Source organism: Plectropomus leopardus, chromosome 10, assembly GCF_026936395.1.
Source record: "Plectropomus leopardus strain MGB_pleo_1.0 chromosome 10, ASM2693639v1, whole genome shotgun sequence".
Classification (NCBI taxonomy): domain Eukaryota; kingdom Metazoa; phylum Chordata; class Actinopteri; order Perciformes; family Serranidae; genus Plectropomus; species Plectropomus leopardus.
Genome location: NC_142185.1, coordinates 36,934,368 through 36,950,880, shown reverse-complemented (window position 1 = coordinate 36,950,880; position 16,513 = coordinate 36,934,368). Strand labels below are relative to the sequence as shown.

The 16,513-nt window shown below is 40.0% G+C and overlaps 2 protein-coding genes across 2 annotated transcripts in view; both read right to left on the bottom strand.

Annotated features, from left to right (window-relative positions):
- Positions 1–9,075, bottom strand: part of itgav (integrin, alpha V) — a 34,808-nt gene extending 25,733 nt beyond the window's left edge. Inside the window, exons 1-2 of the mRNA XM_088083815.1 lie at positions 8,470–9,075; positions 5,672–5,799 (exon numbers count right to left, since the gene is read on the bottom strand). Coding sequence (XP_087939941.1) covers positions 5,672–5,799; positions 8,470–8,630 — 289 coding nt within the window. The 5' untranslated portion in view covers positions 8,631–9,075. The remainder of the gene's footprint in view (positions 1–5,671; positions 5,800–8,469) is intronic.
- Positions 9,076–14,070: 4,995 nt separating this feature from the next.
- Positions 14,071–15,060, bottom strand: LOC121938408 (olfactory receptor 6N1-like). Its single transcript, XM_042481651.2, has one exon. It carries the CDS (start codon positions 15,055–15,057, stop codon positions 14,071–14,073), a length of 987 nt encoding a protein of 328 aa, XP_042337585.2. The 5' UTR covers positions 15,058–15,060.
- Positions 15,061–16,513: the final 1,453 nt, after the last annotated feature.

Genomic DNA, 16,513 nt, shown 5'->3' with positions numbered 1-16,513 from the left:
GAGGCCTCTGCAGCGGCCAGGGTCCGAGTCTGGCCACTGGCCCTTTATTGCGTGTTTGCTGAAATCCTGGACCAGATGAAGAAGAACATTCTGGTATATTTTACCTTTTGGCAAATAAACCACACTGATATATCTGCTGTATCTGATATATCAGCTGTATCTGATATATCAGCTGTATCTGATATATCTGCTGTATCTGATATATCAGCTGTGTGTTTCTCTGTAGTCTCATAACAGCAGCTGGATGAAAAAGTCTTGCTGCTGTTCAGGATTTTCTGTCCATAAAAGGTGAATCTGTCTCACAGACGCAGAAACTCTGCTCAGCTTTCTACAGGATGTTTACATTTCAGCTGCATTCAGTCTGCAGACGGCTGCAGACGCACAGCTCACAGCTGCTCTGCTGACGGGCCTCTGAGCAGAACACAGAGACACCCTGCAGACACCCTGCAGAGACCCTGCAGAGACCCTGCAGAGACCCTGCAGACACCCTGCAGACACCCTGCAGAGACCCTGCAGACACCCTGCAGACACCCTGCAGAGACCCTGCAGACACCCTGCAGACACCCTGCAGACACCCTGCAGAGACCCTGCAGAAACCCTGCAGACACCCTGCAGAGACCCTGCAGACACCCTGCAGAGACCCTGCAGAGACCCTGCAGACACCCTGCAGACCCTGAAGGCTCTTATAGAAACTGATACAGGTTCATACAGTCATGAAAAACCTGGAAAAGTAAAGGAATTTTCAAACAGGCCTGGAAAAGTTTTAAAAAACTAAATATAAGCTGGAAGTTTGGAAAAAGTCTGTTTTTTCCACAAACCATAATAACACATGATGTATTCAAGGACTGTCCAAAATTTGAAAATCCAACCATAATTTCAGTTTTTACAGTCTCTGGCTGTGATAAACATTTGACATTTTAGGGGATTTTTAAGAAAACATGCTTTCCAAACCAGCGGGTTAAAAATCACCAAGCACTTGGAGAAAAAGTGCACTGGAGAAAAAAAAGAGGCCACTTTTTTATTGCCAAAAAATGTAAATAAAAAAAAAGATGGTAATTTTTTTTATTTAAAAATGACCAAAAAAAATAAAAATCTAAAGATTGCTCATTTTTAATGAAAACATGCCGTTCACACCCATGGGTTAAAAATCATCAAAATGAAAAAAGGCCTTTTTTCTTTACAAATCGCAAGAAATTTTTAAACAAACAAAAAATGTCCATTCTTCATCATGTGATGCAGCTTATCAGAGAAACAGCCCTCGTCCTCGCAGTCATCACAGATTTAGATCAACACTGACCACTGACACTGGGAGGAACTTTGAAAAACACACACACCCTGCCCGAAAAGAGCCACAGTGTGTGTGTGTGTGTGTGTGTGTGTGTGTGTGTGTGTGTGTTTGTGTATAGGGGGCTGGAAATCACTCTGTGGTGTGTCTGTTACTTCCTGCTTTCATGGCTGAGGTCTTCCACAGAATACCAACTAGACTCTACACAACAACACACACACACACACACACACACACACACACACACACACACACACACACACACACACACACACAGAGAGAGTGCTATTTACACTCCACTGTTTGTTTTTGTGCACCTCCCTCTTTTGTGCAGCAGATTTTGATCAGTTTTTTTGATGTAATGTTTTCAGCAGTGATGGAGGGAGAATTCAGATCCTTCGCTGCAGTAAAAGTACTATATGTATATATATATATATATATATATATATATATATATATATATATATATATATATATATATATATATATATATATATATATATATTAGGTTAAATATTAGGTTATAAAATACAGTTTTAAGAAATCAAACAAAAACAAAAAACAATTATCCATGCCAGGTTTCGAAGGGTTAAAAACTGAGCAGTTAATTACGTAAGAGGCGGATTGTGAAAGCTGTGAGTTAAGTCAGCGGCGGTTTGGAGAGGCTGTGGTGTTCAGCATAAGACGTGTTGAAATAATACATCCAAACACTCATCCACCAGCTGATTACCGGTTAAATCTTTATCGTGAGTCAATATCGTTCGCACCCACAGAGACGCCCAAACAGCAGCAGGCAAACACCAGCCGCTGCCGCCGAGCTCGCTGTTTTCTCCATGATTATGAGTGTTTTTTCTCCGTCTCCACACATCAACAGAAACTGTCTCATCTGCTGCTTCTCTGTCAGCCTCGAACATAACGGGCCACACGCGAGGAACTCCACACGACACATTTTCTCTTATTTTGCTCGAATCCAGGATTTGTTCTTATTTTGTTCGCACCCACTGATTTGCACTCGTACCAAGATATGAATATTATCCTGAAATTTAGATTTGTATGTTTTAAAATAATTAGAATGATTGGATAATTAAATGTAAAGGCTTAGAAATACTGCTGTACTTTTTGCATTGATTCTAGTTACTGTAATTAAAAACTGTACTTAAGTACAAATTTTAAGGTTACTTTTACTTTAATTTTACTTATATTTTAATCTCATGTCCTCCACTACACTTCAGAGGGAAATGTTGTACTTTTTACTCCACTACTTTTATTAGATAACTACTAAAATGTGAAAAAATACAAGTGCAGCTGAAGCAATTAGTCGACTAATTAGATTAGATAATTTATTACATTTATTTAAACCTTTCTGCATGTGTGCTTTTACTTTTAGTACTTCAATACATTTCCCTGGAATCACATTAACTTTGAGTTCATTTAACAGAACGTCAGTCTCTGTCCGGCAGAAGTTTCTTCTTCTTTCGGTCTTTTTTGGCGCTGTGTCTTTTGTCTTTGCACACGGCACTAAAGTTGCCCTTACACGGTGTCTGGGGGGCGTTACCTGTGCTGACAGGTGAGCACACCTGGTCAGAGCAGATCTGGATGGTTCAGAGCGTTTGGTGCGTCTGGAGTCTTTTATTTTCTCTTAGCAGAAAATTAAGATGAAAATATGAGAGAAATGAAGAGGAAATCGCCGCACTCTGAGTCTCAGATACACGAACACTAAATTCACATTTTAACGAATCAGAGAGTCCACAGCCGTTTCCTTTTCTTGCATATTACTACAGACTACAGATTCAGAAACCGTCAGCTGGTGAGTCTGGTGAGTTTCTTGTCACACAGGAAACAGATTAAACTGTCAGTGACTCTTATTAAATATTTGGAAGTCGTACATTATTTTCCCAACAACAAAAAAACATGCTGTTGTTTTTCCAGCAGCTCCTGAGCTAAATCTCCGTCTGCAGCTGCTGGACGCTCCTCTGTGTCCACCAGCTGCTCTCTGACTGTCCAGGACTGAAATCCGCTTCGCTCCCCAGACTCAAAAACAACGGTAATTTATGAAGTGGCTGGTCAAAAAAAATCATTTCTGACTCTGTAAGTGCAGTTTGCTGCTGAGCGGGGAGCGTACGCCGGCTTTTTGTTTGCTGGACGCCGACAAATCTCTGCAATCACACGGACGTCCCACATGGACATTCGTGGATGTCCTAAAGAACGATGCAGCGGCAGAAAGCTCTGGAGAGATGACGAAGGACTGGACGAACCGAGCTGTGAGAGTGACCGCACAGTAAAACTATTTTGTCCCTAAAAACTAGGGCGGGAAATACATCGAGCATCGTGCGTTATGTAAAATGACTTCATCGCAATCATTGAGTATAACTCCTTATGTCATTTTTATGAGTCATCAGCGTTTCGGTTTTCTCGCTCTCTCCTCAGGATAAAACGTTATTATAACTTCTGAACTCAACTTTATTATATGACAGCAGTTATTTTATTTGACTTTACTGTAACTGCAGTTCATTCCATAATTTGGAATTTTAGAAGCTAATATTAGTTTAGAGGGCATTAAAAATGTCCAGATATACGTCATGTATTGTGATGGGGCTTTAAAATAAAGTATTAATATTTTAAAGCCACATTACCAGCTCTAATGTAAACTGAATATCTAATAAACTAAAAAAACGAATATAATTTCATGAGACAACAGTCTAAAGGCGGCACCTCAGACTCTGAGTTTTCACTCTTTAACGATAAACGGAAGCAGAAAAAAACTCATCAATAATTAAACTGTAATGAAAGAAAATGTCATAGTTTGTCCGCAGTCGGTTTAAACACAGCAACGCATTAACTAAAACTCCTGTACGGTGTGTCTGCTGCAGGACATAAAAACACGGAAGACATTCAAAAGACGAAGACTTGAACCCGTCCTGACAAATGTCTCTGTGAGGCCGAAGTCATTATTGACACGTTAGTACTGTATAAATATCTGCAGTGACACGGTGAAGAGCTCCCGTCTCCTCAACAATAAATAACACAATTATTAACTCAGCAGGATCCGAGGAGAGGAGAGGAGTTCACCTCCTCGCGGACGAGTCCACACACCTCCTGCTCCTCCTCACATTCCTGAATGTGTCCCGACACGAGACGTCAGCCGCAGGCCGAGCTCAGCCCTCATCAGCATCAAAAATACTCTGTTCCTGCACACTGAGAGAGCCGCCGCCTCTTCACCCCCGAAACCCGAGAAAAGCCTCCCGATTCAACAACTGAGAACAATGCAGCTTTACAAGAAACGACCCAAAATTACCTGGAAAACATCATTTTAAATACAGAATTATAAATACCTTTTTCAATAGTTCCAATAGTCTTTATAAAAATGTTTCAATCGTTTTCTCTCATTTTCTTGTCACCTTTGACTAATTTCGGGCTCTTTGTCAGGAATCTCTTGCCAAGTTGCTCGTTGTCTTTCTAGCCTTGTTTTTTAAAATCTGCTGATGTTTCAGAGCTTTAAATGCCTCTGTGAAAGGTGTGAAAGGTGTGAAAGGTGTGAAAGGTGTGAAAGGTGTGAAAATTGTCTGAGCACAGCCCAAGAAACGTGATAACAATCCAGGTTTCAAAGGGTTAATACCGGAGAAAACTGACTGACCCTACAATCAGTGTAAGTTTAAGTTTTTTAAAACACAAACACCACATGGAGTCGTATCTGTACTTTTGCTGATTCCCTGATGAAGTTTGCAATAAATTAAATAACCTAATAATAACAATAATGTCAATCATTAATCAATATGCTGTGTCCCTTTTCAAATAATATGAAAGAGAAACAGAAAATGGGTTTATGAGGGGACACAGGGGACGTCTCAGGTGACTGTAAATAGTCAGTTAACCCTTTGAAACCTGGTGCAACATCAGTTTTCTGTGCTGCATTCAGACGCCTTTCAGATGCCTTTAAACCTTTGAAACATCCGCAGATTTGTCCGTTTAATTTTGAAAACATGGTGAAGAAGGCAACAAGCAACTTTGCAAGAGATGTCTTACAAATGACAAGAAATTAGGAAAGATAACGCCCTAAAAATTAGTTTTAGAAAAAAGAGAAAAGTGAAAATTATTAGAAGATAATACAATTTTAAAAGGTAAAATGACAAGAAAACCATATTTATAGTTATTGATATTTGAATTATTATTAATCATTTTTATTTATATTTATCTTTTTTTGGTGGTTTTTTTTCTTCTTTTTTGTTGCTAAATTTCAGGTAATTTCTTTGAAACTCACAGCTTGTAATTTCTTCCCATATTTTTGAAAGAAATGAAGCCGTTTTGCTCAGGTTTCAAAGGGTTAAACGTGAAGAAAACAGGAGTATCAGCCCTGAAAGCTGAACCATGAAGTAGCGTTTTTGGTACCTGTGTCATCGAAACGCAGCTGCTGACAGTTCGAGCTCGCCCAGGGACAGCTGAACACGGCGCCGCGCTCCACCACTGAGCTGGAGGAGGAGGTGTTCGCCCGAGGAGCTCCGACCAGAACGTCTGACCTGACGGAGGAGGAGGAGGAGAGGAGGAGGAGAGGAGGAGGAGGAGGAGGAGGAGGAGGAGGATGATGATGAGGATGAGGAGGAGGAGGAGGAGGAACAGGAGTAGGAATAGGAGGAGGAGGGCGAGGAGGAGGAGGGAGGAGGAGGAGGAGGAGGAGAAGGAGGAGGAGGAGGAGGAGGAGGAGAGGAGGTGGAGAGGAGGAGGAGGAGGAGGAGGAGGAGGAGGAGAGAGGAGGTGGAGAGGAGGAGGAGGAGGAGGAGGAGGAGGAGAGGAGGAGGAGGAGGAGGAGGAGGAGGAGGAGGAGGAGGAGGAGGAGGAGGGGGCGGAGCGAAAGGTTTCCTGTCATTTATCAGCATCTGTAGCTTCGTCAACAAATACACAAAGACTCTGCAGACAGAAACAAGATTTATTTTCTAAACTCAAGAGGATTAAAATTGACCATAAACAGAAACTTTTATTGTCTAAAAACCGAACGGTTTACTGATTCGTTCAGACTCAGACCGATTTATGATTGATTTTAGGCTGCCGGGAAGATTTAAAACGACAACGTAAAAACTCATAAAACCCTCCAGTTCCTCTGAGAGCGACACGTTGTTTTTCAGTGAAGCTGCACTCCTGTGACAGACACATTTTTACTCATAACTTTCCAGATTTTTCCAGGCCTTTCAAGGACCATACGTTCTCTGAAACGCCCATCGATTCTGCCCATTGGTTCTTTTTGTAGTACTGTTAAAGACATTTTTTGTGATTTTTTTCCAATTTGATAAAAAAAAGTGATTTAAAAAAAATGAAGGTTGAATTTTATTTTTAAAAGAATATATTTTGATGTAATTTTATTAATTTTTTACTTTCATTTTTTAGGCCAATTATCAGAGAAAACATTTCATTGTTTCTTTTGTTTTTCTTTGAAAAATCACCAAAAACAATTTATCACAGCCAGAAGCTGTAAAAACAGACATTATTGTTGGATCTTCAGATTTTCTATTGTCCTTGAACACGTCATATGACATTATACAGGTTTGTAAAACAAAACTCAAGGACTTTTCCAAAACTTTCAGGGTCTGTATATTGCTGTTTGTAAATTCCATGACTTTACTAGTGTTTTTCATGAACTCTGCTATGAACTGACATGTATTTTTAAATGTATTTTAGTGTGTATGACTAAATATGTTTCTTAGTGAAATAAAACAGAAGGTGAATTCTGAGCATGCTGAAAAGCTCTTCATCAGGATAAACTTTATTTTTCTTTCTTCTAATATTCAGGAAATATGAAAATGTGAAATGATCACGATGTGGTGACTGACAGCAGGCGATGTTTAACACACAGCTGCTTCTAACATCAGGGATAAACTAAAATACTGTGTTCATATAATAACAGCAGGTTCGATGACATCATCTGTTGCCTGTTTTAGCATCTTTAAAAACAGACGCTCGACAGGAAACAAGAAGAGCAGAACTGCAGACGGATCACGAGAGCGTTAACGTGATAACAAAGACGTTCCTCTCAGACTCCACGAGAAATGGAAATGAAAATATGAACACTAAAGGACAAACTTCCATTCAGGAAATCTTAATCATGTCTAAATCTGTGAGCGCACGTCTTCATATAACCTCAGGCTCTGTTGCATCACTTCATGACTCAGTTTTCCTTTAAGTTCAGGGGAGAGGCCGCTTAAAACACCTTAAATTTAAGGGTTACTAAGCTCCCTTTATTACAGCGGTGGATTAAATTAAATACATTTACTCAAGTATTGTATTTAAGCACAAATTCAAGGTACTTTTTAAAATGAAAGTACTATTCACACAGCTGAAAAAACATTAGAATAACAATGAATTATTAATACAATGCCACACTGAAAACGCACTGATTGTTAAAGAAGAAATGTTGGAAATATTTTTTTTTCCTATAAATTTTTTCCAATAATCGTTAAAGAAAACATGTAGCCTTTTTCCCCCTTAAACATTTTTTGATGATTTTTTTTTGTTTGAATTTTTTTGCAGATTTTTTAAAACAACACTTTGGTAATTTCTTTTTTTTTTTTTTTTTTGGCCATTTACAAACATTGACTTTTTTTCTGGAAAAAAACATGTATTGATTTTGAAAGAAAAAAAATTAGGAGTTTTCTTTTTCTTAAAAAATGTTTTGCCTATTTTTTTTCCTTAAATTATTTTTTTTAGCAGTTATTGAAGTAAAAATGTTGCCTTTTCCAGACATTACATTTCATTTTAGCAATTTTCCTAAATTTGTCTTTCTTCTGAAAAAAATTTGATTGATTTTTAAAGAAAAAAAATACATGATTTCTTTTGCCTATTTCTTCAAGAACACATTTTGACTTCTTTAATTTTGTAATTTTTAAAGATTTTTAAAAATGTATTTTTCTTTGACATTTTGGGGATTTTTTTTAACATCACGGTGATTTTGTTTTTTTCTTCTGAACAAAAACAGTCCCGAGGAAATTGTTGAAGCTAATATTTTTGTACGTTTACTTTAGTAAGGTTTTAAAATGCAAGACTTGTACTTGTAACAGCATTTCTACACGTTAATAATGCTACTTTTACTTCAATATAATACTTTTTCCAACAGTGAAACTTGTGTTTCTGAAGGTATCGATCATTATAAACCGACGATAAAGTGATAATAAACCGATAATAACGGGATCTCCTCTTACCTCTGGTTGTTGGGGGTTTTGAAGAAATCCACCGAGAAGCCGAAGTAGCTCCGGTCGGGGCCCTTGAACACGGAGGGTTTGTCGGTGTCCAGGTTGAAGGCTCCCCCGGTCCGGATCCAGGAGCAGAGCAGGAGGAGCAGCGCGGTCCTGCCGCCGGACATGGCTGCTGCTGAGGCGGGTACACCGAGCTGGAAGCCCCGCTGGAGCCGCTGTTAGCTAACGGCCGTCGGTGTGAGAGTGAAACCGGTTTAAAGACCGAAAAACCCCCAAAAACTAGCAGCGGCTCTCCTCCATCACACACACACACACACACACACAAACACAAACACACACACACACACACACACACACACACACACACACACACACACACACAAACACACACTACCGCGACAACAAACGGGAAATCAACCGCTGATTCCGGTGCTACCGGCGCCGTTACACACCACAGAGGAAGAGTCCGGTTCCGTCCGGATGTTCGTTCGCTCGTTTGAGCCGATAAAGGCGGCAGAAAGACGCGAACAGACCGGGAACAGACCGGGAACAGACCGGAGAGAGGAGAGGCCGCGACCGACTGAAGTGTCACCGCCGCCGCTGACGTCAAGTCAGGACTACAAGGACTACACTGCATCCGGTTCAACCCTTCACAACAAAAGCATCAATCACCGGAGGGTTGTTTTGGAACATTGATTCTATATAATTTATTTATTTTTAATATATTCTTTCATTTTTTATGTATTTACACTAATTAAATTAATTTATACGTATTTTTAGTGACCAATTTTTTATTGTTGTTTCCTTTTCTTATCAGAATCAAATCATCAAAATCAGAATTTGACTCCAAGTTCTCTAAATTAAACATTACATATAAAAGAAATAAAAAAACATAGAAGAACAGAAAATTATAGTTTTGAATTCACATATGTACAAGCCGAGGTTAGATATTTTTAGCTAATATATACTATTTAAGTTACAAACATTTTCTTCATTCAATGTAAAAGCAACATTACATATAAAAGTGTTGTAACAGAAAGTAGATTTACGCAATTCATCCATTTAGTTATGCAGTCTCATAAACATTGTGTACAAAAAATACATATGTATGAACCCCATACTTAACCCTTTGAGACCTGAAGCGACGTCACTATTTTGTGCTGCTTTCAAACACCTTTTACAAGTATTTTATTCTTTGAACTCTGAGCAAATTAGTGCAATTTCTTTCAAAAACATGGGGGAAGGGAATGAGCATATTGGTAAGAAATGTTTGTAACAACAAAAAAGTAGATTTATAAAATTATTATTTTTTTAAAGGTAAGGAAAGATTTTTAGGGAAAAAAGAAAATAGCAATGGAAAAAATGATAATTATTATTATAAGTATCATAATTACATATTTGAAAATATGTTACAGAATTATTATATATTTATAACAATGTCTTTAAATGTAAATATGTTTTTATTCTAAAGTCGAGGTCAGTTTCCGGTGTTTACCTGTCTCTGTGCGTCACCTTGACGCAGCGGATTCCTGACGCACAACAGGAAGCTCATTCCTCACAGACAGGCGTCTGCAGCAGGCAGGCGTCGCCAGTAATCACTTTGTTTCGGAGGGGAATTTTTATTTTTATTTTGCTTTCGTCTCAGATGATCATATAAATCTATATAAAATCTTTACATTCAATCTCTGGTTCCCACATGAGGAGTCATTTCTCCGTGTTTCACCTCCTCTCAGACCTCCTGCTGACAGCAGGGGCGTCTCTAGGATTTTAGGAGGGGGGATCCTCCTTCAGAAGAACAAGCTCTATTTAAGTGCTTCGGGTTTTTTATTTTTGTTTTTTTTATATGCACTCTGGCACCTTATTTAACCCTTTATTGTATCTTTAATTATGAATTATGATGTTAAAATATTAGAAGTGGACTATGGGTTGATATTTAATGCAAAACAAGAGTCTGAGAGCTGTTTACAGTTAATTTATATTTTCCTATATTATTTTATTTTATTACATATATCTTAAAATAATATAATTATATATATAATAATTATTTTTTACTGTCACTTGTTGACACTGTTTCATGCTTTCTGACATTTATGAAAATCTTGGCACTATTATCGACAGCTCGCTCAGGTTGGAAGCAGACCGTGAGGCTGCGGCAGGAGGGGACACCAGCGTCTTTTCGGCCTGAGGAAGCTGTCGAGCGTCCACATTGGACAAAGCGTGTTTACACTGTTTTATCAAGCTTTTATTGAGTCGTTTTATCCTTTCCTTGGTGTCATGGTCTGGCAGTCTGACGCTGACAGACAGGACCAGACTGAGTCAGACTGTGACCTGGTCCAGTCGCCTGATTGGTGAGTCACAGCAGAGCGTCGAGCCCACCTATCAGCTGCGGCGATAGCGAGTCACATTACAGTGACAACTCCCGGCTTCTTTCTGAGGATTTCAGCTCCGTCTGGGTGAAGGTTGAACGTACCTGGGTTGAACGTACCTGAGTTGAACGTACCTGAGTTGAACGTACCTGGGTTGAACGTACCTGGGTTGAACGTACCTGGGTTGAAGGTACCTGGGTTGAACGTACCTGGGTTGAACGTACCTGGGTTAAGGACGAAGCGCTACAGGAACAGCTTTGTTACAACTGCTGTCATTCATTTACATAAAGCCCAGCACGGGTTGCACATGTAATTATGACTTTGGAGGGATGTTCATGAGCTCTTAACTTGTAAAAATATGTAAAAAAAAAAGAAAAGAAAAAAAAAAGAAGATATATTTTGGTTAGTTTTTTTCCTTTTATTGATCTTTTTATTAATTCACATTAAATATCTGTTTTTGATCACATGTAAAGTGTAATATGGTGTTAATGCTGTCCATGAAGAGTCACAGAGATTTAATTTAGAAATAAGATATAAAAATGTAATATATAAAAGATATAATAGATAATATATTAAATAATTTTTTTAAAAATCAAATAATATATCAGAATATGAATAAAGTGTAAACAGCTCTCAGCTTCTTGTTTAAACTCTCGCAGCATTATAAGTCTCGTTTTTTCCATTTTACGACCTCAAAGCTCATCAACACCAACAAGTCTGAAGAACGACTTCCAAACCCGGAAACTTCGACCCTCAGACGTCACGTGACCGCAGCGTGTGACTTATGGGTCAGGATGAAGGATAAAGACGATCCTGAGCAGCAGCAGACTCTCGTCCTCACAGAGACGCTCAGCATGAGGACGTCTCTCCTGACCTGAGAATCCTTAATCAGCTGAAAACTTTGCTCCACGTCGACATGTTGACTCAAACAAATATCTGTCAGCCGCTCACATCCACTCATTTTACTGTCTATAAATCCAGACGAGCAGAGTGTGTGTGTGTGCGTGTGTGTGTGTGTGTGTGTGTGTGTGTGTGTCAGCTGAGGTGCGGAGCGAGCGCAGGGCTTTTCGTCTTATTTGGCCATGAGCTGCTCTGAATCACTGAATCACAATGAAGTGTGCACTAAAGAATGTGTGGCAGACTCCCATGAGTCCACAGGAGAGCGGGGGGGGCTTCATGTTTGTATATGTGTGTGTGTGTGTGTGTGTGTGTGTGTGTGTGTGTGGTGGGGGGCAGACAGAAAAGGGGGGCATGCTTTAAGGCATCAAGATAAACATGTACAGCTGGTTAATGTGATTTCTGTGTGTGTGTGTGTGTGTGTGTGTGTGTGTGTGTGTGTGTGTGTGTGTGTGTGTGTGTTAGTTGCATGCTTGTGTATGTGAGTAAGAGAGAGAGTGATGGTGTAATACAGATTGTGTAAAGCAAAGCTGTAGATCAGTACCATGTAGAGCTCAGATACATTAAACCTTGTTTCCAGGCTCTGCCCCTCTGTGTGTGTGTGTGTGTGTGTGTGTGTGTATGTTTGTGTGTGTGTTTGCGTGTGTGTAAAGTTTTTCTATCTTTGTGAGGACCAGCTGCAGTTTGACACGGTCGGCCTGAGGACATTTCGGTTAAGTGGCCGGTCCTCTTCAAAGGGCTATTTCAGGGTTTAAGTTCAGCTTTTAACCCTTTAAAGCTTCGTTGGACGTCACTTTTCTGATTAAAGTAGTAGACTTGTTTTTTCTTTTAATCAAGGAGAAAATGTAGACAGAACTATATTTATAATTATTGTTTGTAATTATCATAATTTTGTATTTGAAAATTGTTTTGCAGAATTAATATAATTTTAAGGTAATTTCCTTGTTTTTTTAATCTATTTATTTGTTTATTTAATTTTCCAATTTTGTTTGTTCGTTTGTTGGCTTTTTGTTGGCTTTTCAGATTTTTTTGTTTTTTGTATTTTTTACTTACTTGTTTTTTATTTCAGGGTAATTTCTCACCAAGCTGCTCATTGCCGTATTCGCATGTTTTTGACAGAAATCTAACCAATTTTTCCAGGTTTCAAAGGGTTAAATACTTGTCAAAGGCATCTGACAGCAGCACAAAAAAAGCAAAGTCGCTCCAACTTTTCAAGGGTTAAACTCAACACTTATGTTTCCGCTCCATTTTTTCACACGTTTAAGTTAATGAACAAAGACTTTTTTAATGCACGCATATTTCTCTCAAACTTTGGAGGGAAATTTGTTAAAAATCTTTGTTAGTGAGCACTTTTCTTTTTCCAAGATAAACCACCCACAGGTGAGTCTGATTTCACACTGTTACCACACAGGTGAGTCTTGGGACGGTCAAATTAAAGGACACTTTCACACAATGCAACAGATAAATCTGTAAAAAATGGGAGCAAAAACGAAAGATGTTGCATTTAAATGTTGGTTGTGCATTAAGCAGCATTAAGAAAGTGAGACGAGTTACACACATCAGCAGCTCTGACTGAAGAGACACAGTTTCAGCAGTTTTGCTGCCGCCTGGTGGTTTAATTTGAGACTGCAGTCAAACATTTTCTCAGACAGTTAATCAGACATCAAAAGGAAGAAGTTAAATAGTAATTCACTTGTTTTCAGGACATTTCAGGACAGGGTCGTGTCCTCAGCATCAGCAGACAGGAGGACATCATTTAACAGCCCAGAAATCTGCAGCAGGACGGCAAGAAAAAACAGTCGGTCAGCTTGATTTCTTTCAGAAACAGAGCTGAAAGCAATGAGCAACTTAACAAGAAATGATCCCGAATTTAGCAAGAATCATTTCACTTTTTTTAAAGTCCAAACACATTTCCTCAAGATTAGCAATGAGTAAATAAATAAACACACAGAAAAGAAAATGATATAAAGAATATACCATTATATATAATCTATAATTGTGATATTTATAAATGTAGTTCTCTGGATATTGTTTACTTGGTTTAAAAAAAATACATTTTCAAATCCACTAATTTCTTGCAATTTCTGGGACATTTCTTATGAAGTTGCTCACTGTCTTTTTCCCCTGATGTTTTTGAAACAAATCAAACTAATTTGCTCCGGGTTCAAAGGTTCAGTTCTTGTGAAAGACGTCTGAAAGCAGCACGAGAAAAGTGTGTCGCTCCAAGTTTCACTGGGTTAATTTCACTCATTGCTTACTGTGTTTGGGATGATGCATCAGGAGCCGTTTTGTGTGTCTGCAGTTTCTAGGATCTTAGGACTCATCAAAGATTTTTTCCTATATTTTAGGATATTTCTGGGATTTCGGGATGTTTCTGGGATTTCGGGATGTTTCTGGGATTTTCCCCATTTGCATGTGTGGTAAAAACTGTAAAAATCACTTTTCTGATCTGAGGCAGATTCAGGCCGTAGATTAAAGGGTCATTGATGGGAGGAATGATGAGAAACTCCAGAGATAAAACTGCGATAATGATGGGATCGACCTCATTGTACATAAAACGGCTCAGCATGAGCTCAAAGAAAATAGAGAGGAAGTAGTTGATAAAGGACACGATGTGAGGCAGGCAGGTCTGCAGCGCTTTGCCTCTGAGCTCAGCCGAGCTCCTCCTGCAGACCAGCAGGATGCGCAGGTACGTGTAGAGGATGAAGAGGAGCGGGAGGACGGTGGTCGTTGCGGTGAATATACTTCCTGCGATCCGGTTGACGGTGGTGTCCACGCAGGACAGCTGCACCACGGAGCAGAAGAGCCGGTGCACTTTGTGTCCACAGAGAGGCAGGCGGGCGGTCAGATAGACACAGAGGCCCACTGCACTCGCCGGGTAGAGCACAGCAAAGAGGACAAGCTGTCTCACCGTCTTAAAGCTCATTTTACTGTGATAGTGCAACGGCTGACAAATGGCAACATATCTGTCATAAGCCATGACGCTCAGGATCAGAGGCTCACACGCTGAGTAGCTGTAAATCACATGAATCTGCAGGAAACACCAGGAGCGAGAGATGAGGTGCGAGTCGGACAGCAGGTCCACGAGAAACCTGGGGAAGAAGCCGGCCGAGCCGTACAGAGAGTTCAGGGACAGACTGCAGACGAACACATACATGGGCTGGTGCAGAGACCTGTGCAGACACACCGTGAGAACAACGAGCGCGTTAGCAGAGACGATGGTCGCGTAGATCAGCAGACTCAGGCTGAAGAACAGATATCTGAGGGGCCCGAGGTCTGCAAACAGAGTCAGCTCAAAGTGCAGAGGGTTCAGGCTGCTGTTGCTCCTCATGTCTGCACAGCTGCAGCGCTGCAGCAGCAGCAGGCACGGGGACGGAGGACAGAAACACACCCAACACAGCTGAACTACACCTACAAACGTTCATTTAACCCTTTAGAAACACCCAGAGAGGACCACGAGCAACTTCACAAGCAGTGACCCAAAACAAGGAATTAGTTTAGAGTTACAAGAAAACTGCCTGAGAATCAGAGCGCGTTCGCAGAGACGATGGTCGTGTAGATCAGCAGACTCAGGCTGAAGAACGGAGGGAGGAGAAAAAAACTGATAAAAACAGGACAAAAACGAGTTATTAAGGATAAAAATGACCTGGAAAACATGAACTATTACAAATATATTTCAGCAAAAACATAAAACAGTTTAACCTGATAATAACTGTCATAACTCACAAATAAATTGGTGGAAAAATGAACAAGAAACTGAACATTTTCAAACAGAGGAGACGTGTCCGAGTTATCAAGACTCGATTCGACCTCCGTTTTCACAAGTTCTTCATTTTTTACTGACTGTGTTTCATTTTCATTCAACCATCATGAAAAGACTTCAGTTTGTGCTCCATAATATCAGCAAACGAAATTACAGTGAAACATGTTCATGTCAGTCCTGAGGTGGTCCAGCTCATAAAGACATCACAAAAACACGCCGCCTCCCCGCCGGCAGCAGACTGAGGCGCAACTTTTATCGAGTGGTGTCGTCACTCTGCTGCCTGCGCACACACACTCCAAAGGGAGGAACGATCTGACAACGTGTGTGTGTGTGTGTGTGTGTGTGTGTGTGTGTGTGTGTGTGTGTGTGTGCTGCTCAGTGTACCGGCCCGTTCTCAGTCCACAGCCGTCAGGTACCGCCGCTCTGAGGTGATTTCAGCACGAGACCCCAACCTTCCATGTCTACATATTACGTTCTAGGTTTCGCTCTGCGTCTGCTGTTGACGTTCGAGACGCCGCTACATTGATGTCAACACGAGCACATGATATGATGACGCTGCACGTGGTTATGTTTAGGCAACAAAAGCACATGGCGACCAACGCCATCATAAAACGCGCATGCTGACTTGGGCATTTCTGTTTTGTCCATCTTTATTTCTCAAACATTAAATGTAAAAAAACATTATATAGATACATGCTGCTTTTTCTGGCAGATTGATGGTCTTTCAGGTTTTTGATGTTTTGTGGGAATTTGGAAGCAAAATGTCTCACAGGGTTTTGAACTTTGTGTTATTCTGGGTTTTAATGACGTTTCGTTTCTGCGTGGTGAACCAGTTGCCTTTTGTGATCAAAAAGCATTTTAGAACATAAGAAGGGAATATTCTTATTGACGTGTCTTATTGATCCTTGTTGATGTCCCAGTGTTGGTTACTATGTGCAGTTATTGCTTAAACATAACCAGTATAATCCCACCATGTGACATCACGGAGCGTCAACAGCAGACGCCGAAGGATACCGAGAGCGTG